General features: G+C 44.7%; 1 protein-coding gene across 3 annotated transcripts; it reads right to left on the bottom strand.

The window, feature by feature from the left end:
* Nucleotides 1-1125: 1125 nt before the first annotated feature.
* Nucleotides 1126-2574, bottom strand: LOC125531904 (uncharacterized). Of its 3 annotated transcripts, XR_007293596.2 has the most exons (4): nt 2152-2549; nt 1815-2008; nt 1602-1677; nt 1126-1492 (listed from the first exon to the last, which is right to left on the bottom strand). XR_007293596.2 is itself a non-coding variant. In XM_048696122.2 (3 exons), the coding sequence occupies exons 1-3, from the start codon at nt 2255-2257 to the stop codon at nt 1484-1486; spliced, it is 309 nt and encodes a 102-aa protein (XP_048552079.1). In that variant the 5' UTR covers nt 2258-2574; the 3' UTR covers nt 1126-1483. The 3 variants fall into 3 exon arrangements, 2 of the variants coding, with proteins under 2 accessions (XP_048552079.1, XP_048552078.1); XM_048696122.2 differs by lacking the exon at nt 1602-1677 and having other exon boundaries at nt 2152-2574; XM_048696121.2 differs by having other exon boundaries at nt 1126-1677; nt 2152-2555.
* Nucleotides 2575-2831: the final 257 nt, after the last annotated feature.

Genomic DNA, 2831 nt, shown 5'->3' with positions numbered 1-2831 from the left:
AAGAGATGCGCGACTGTTATCTTTAATCTCATAATAACCTTAAGATGCATTCAAGCTTTTTAGCATTGTTGCACTGCTGATAATAGTCATAACATTGTCAAACATAAAAAATAACTACGATCACACACATAACAATGCAAATTCACCTAAAGACACACACACACACACACACATGGATCTAAAAGTGCATTGTTGTCTAGTACCCTCATTTTGTGCATAGGTTGTTGCATCCGCAACACCAAAAGCAAAAGAAACACCTTCTGATCCGTCCCTAGAGACATAGAAAGAGAAACCCAAGAAGCCAAAGAATACCTTTTCACTTCAATTTTATTCTCTTTAGGACCGGAATACAGTCTCCCTACATAAAAGCGGATCCAAACAACCACGACAGCCATCCAGAAGGTCCATGTATGTATCTGATAGTTGGACCCTGCCCTAAACTAAATAACTTCTACCTAAATCAATATCAAAACCAGCGAGCAACATGCTAAACATAAGAAGAAAGTTGATGTTTGAGGCTACTACATGCAGATATAGGGTGAGTAATTATTAATTATGCTACAGTGGAGTCATGAGCAATGATCCCCTTCGACAACAAAACTTGGATAGCATGCTATCCTTCATCTTTCAGACTGCAGTTCTGTAACTAATTCCAGCATTTGTATATGACAAGTTAACTAAATGCAAACATAGGAAAAGAGAAGCCTATCAGACCTAAATTCATCTAATAAAAGAAGGAGATAAAAGGAATAAGAAGTAATAAAGATTTGCAGTAGGTGTGGACATTAAGTGCAGTGACACACAACTGTCAGAAAATTCGAAGAAAGGAGTCGAGCAATATGCAAAGATATTATTTGTGGTGCCTACAATTTTGTCATTACTTCTGGACCGGTTTAAAAATGGGCTTGTATTCCATGGAGTGTAGATAGTAGGAACACTAAGCAGACTAACATGGTCACCGCGCCATGATTTTACCTGACAACACATTTCTTCCTTTTGTGCAATAGAAATCCAACAGTAAACACAGTTATCAATGCAAGCATATTTTAGTGTATTTGTTTACAATTTTGAGTTCAACAAAAACCAGCGAGTTCACTATATCTGCATGTAGTAGCCTCAAACAAAACAACACAATGGGAAGTAATATAAACATTAGTCTCCAAAAGTTCTTCCTTATCCTATATACAATAACTTTGCAATGAAAAATAAAATAAAATAAATATCACATCACATCAGGTGGTCACAGAAGAGCACACCTACACCATTTTCAATCAATATGTAATAGATCTACTCCCTCCGTTCGGAATTACTTGTCGCAGAAATGGATGTATCTAGACGTATTTTAGTTCTAGATACATCCATTTCCGAAACAAGTAATTCTGAACGGAGGGAGTACCTTTTAAGAATGACCATATCTCATCAAGCTGGAAAGCATTGTCTCGCAATACAAAGATCAACAGTAGTCATTATACATGTTCCCTACTCACTGAACCTGCAGGTGAACCAGCATCAAATTGGTAAGACACATATTTCAGATAAGTGGGTGTCCAAGGGGAAAATTTATGAAACACGAGAGTGAAGAGAAGACCACCACTACCCACATCATCGGAAGTAAATCCCCTATTTCCATATAAGCAAACATGATACTTAAATCAATCATCACTGCCACCATTTTTTCTGCAGGTATGAACAAGAAAAAATACAGTGAAGAAAAATGAGAATGTATGCCCTTTTTTTTTACCTTGCTATGTTCAGACTAATTTGGTGAGCTATTTAGTATGGAAGGAGAGAAGCGGGAGGAGCAGAAGGATCACCGAGACGAACTGTTGTCGCTGGAGTTGCAAGACAAGGAGCAACGGACTACTGGGCGACGAGGACGTGGAGGTGGCGAGAAGCGCGACGTCGCCCCCTCCCCCATCAGCAGCCACCATCCTTGCTGCTGCTTCCTTCACCTCCATCCTCCTCACCCTCAACTGCGCGGATCCGGTGGCAGATCCTCCTCGGCGACCTGGAGCGACGGCCAATGAGTAGAGTGACAGAGAATGAAGCCGGCGAGGCAGGGAAGAGGAGGGGCTCGCTGGAGGGGCGGAGATAGAGGAAGGGAAGGGCGGCGGCGCCAGAGGGGAGCAGAAGGACGGAAGAAGGAGGAACCTGCTGGTGTGAGGGATGTACAGAGGCATCTCTCCTCCAGCGTGATGATGACGAGCCAGCGGCGCTCCTTCCGGTGACCCTCTCCCATCCGCCGCGGCACCTCCATCTCCTCTTTCCTCTCTCTTTCTCCCTCCTCTCCTCCGTTATCTCTCTCCCTATCTTCTTCTCTTTCTCATGCAGATCAAATCGAGTGTCGTCGCCGTTGCCCTTTGCCTGTAGGCCACCGCCGCCTTAGAAAGAAGCGAAGGGGAGGAGGAGGCGCAGTGGAGAGCAGGGGAGAGGGAGGGAAGGAGGCGGCGCATTCGAGGTGCAGGGGAGGGGAGCGAGGCTCGAGAAACAGAGGGACTGGCTGCTAGATTTTCACCACCAGCACGATCCATACCCACGTCTCCCTTTTTTCTCACCCAGAACGCACACATGGCACACGAGAGTGCTGGGCCCGGGGACATTTGAGGTCCACCCGTCATGCAATAAAACGAAAGAAAAAAAGTCATAAATAACCAACGGCTATGGCTTTGACAGCACTGTAAAAAATCCTATTGCGGTGAAATCGTGCGAACCAGAACGCACGCACGACGCAGTTGAGCCAGGATGGCGGGTAGCGTAGCGTGTTTTATATGTTCCATTGGTTAGGGGCTTCAGTAAGATGTTTTGCGAGATGGCAACATGAGCGTGGCCTC

The sequence above is a fragment of the Triticum urartu genome, chromosome 5A (genome assembly GCF_056163025.1).
Source record: "Triticum urartu cultivar PI428250 chromosome 5A, HENAU_Tu73, whole genome shotgun sequence".
Taxonomy (NCBI): Eukaryota; Viridiplantae; Streptophyta; class Magnoliopsida; order Poales; family Poaceae; genus Triticum; species Triticum urartu.
This window is presented reverse-complemented; position numbering and strand designations above follow the sequence as displayed.

What these genes read in the sequence shown, in the direction of transcription:
- LOC125531904 (XM_048696121.2), bottom strand. Translation starts at nt 2,257, where the DNA reads ATGGAGGTGCCGCGGCGGATGGGAGAGGGTCACCGGAAGGAGCGCCGC. An exon ending in TACATCCCTCACACCAGCAG is followed by an intron (nt 2,009 to 2,151) that starts GTTCCTCCTTCT and finishes CCGTCGCTCCAG; the next exon opens with GTCGCCGAGGAGGATCTGCC.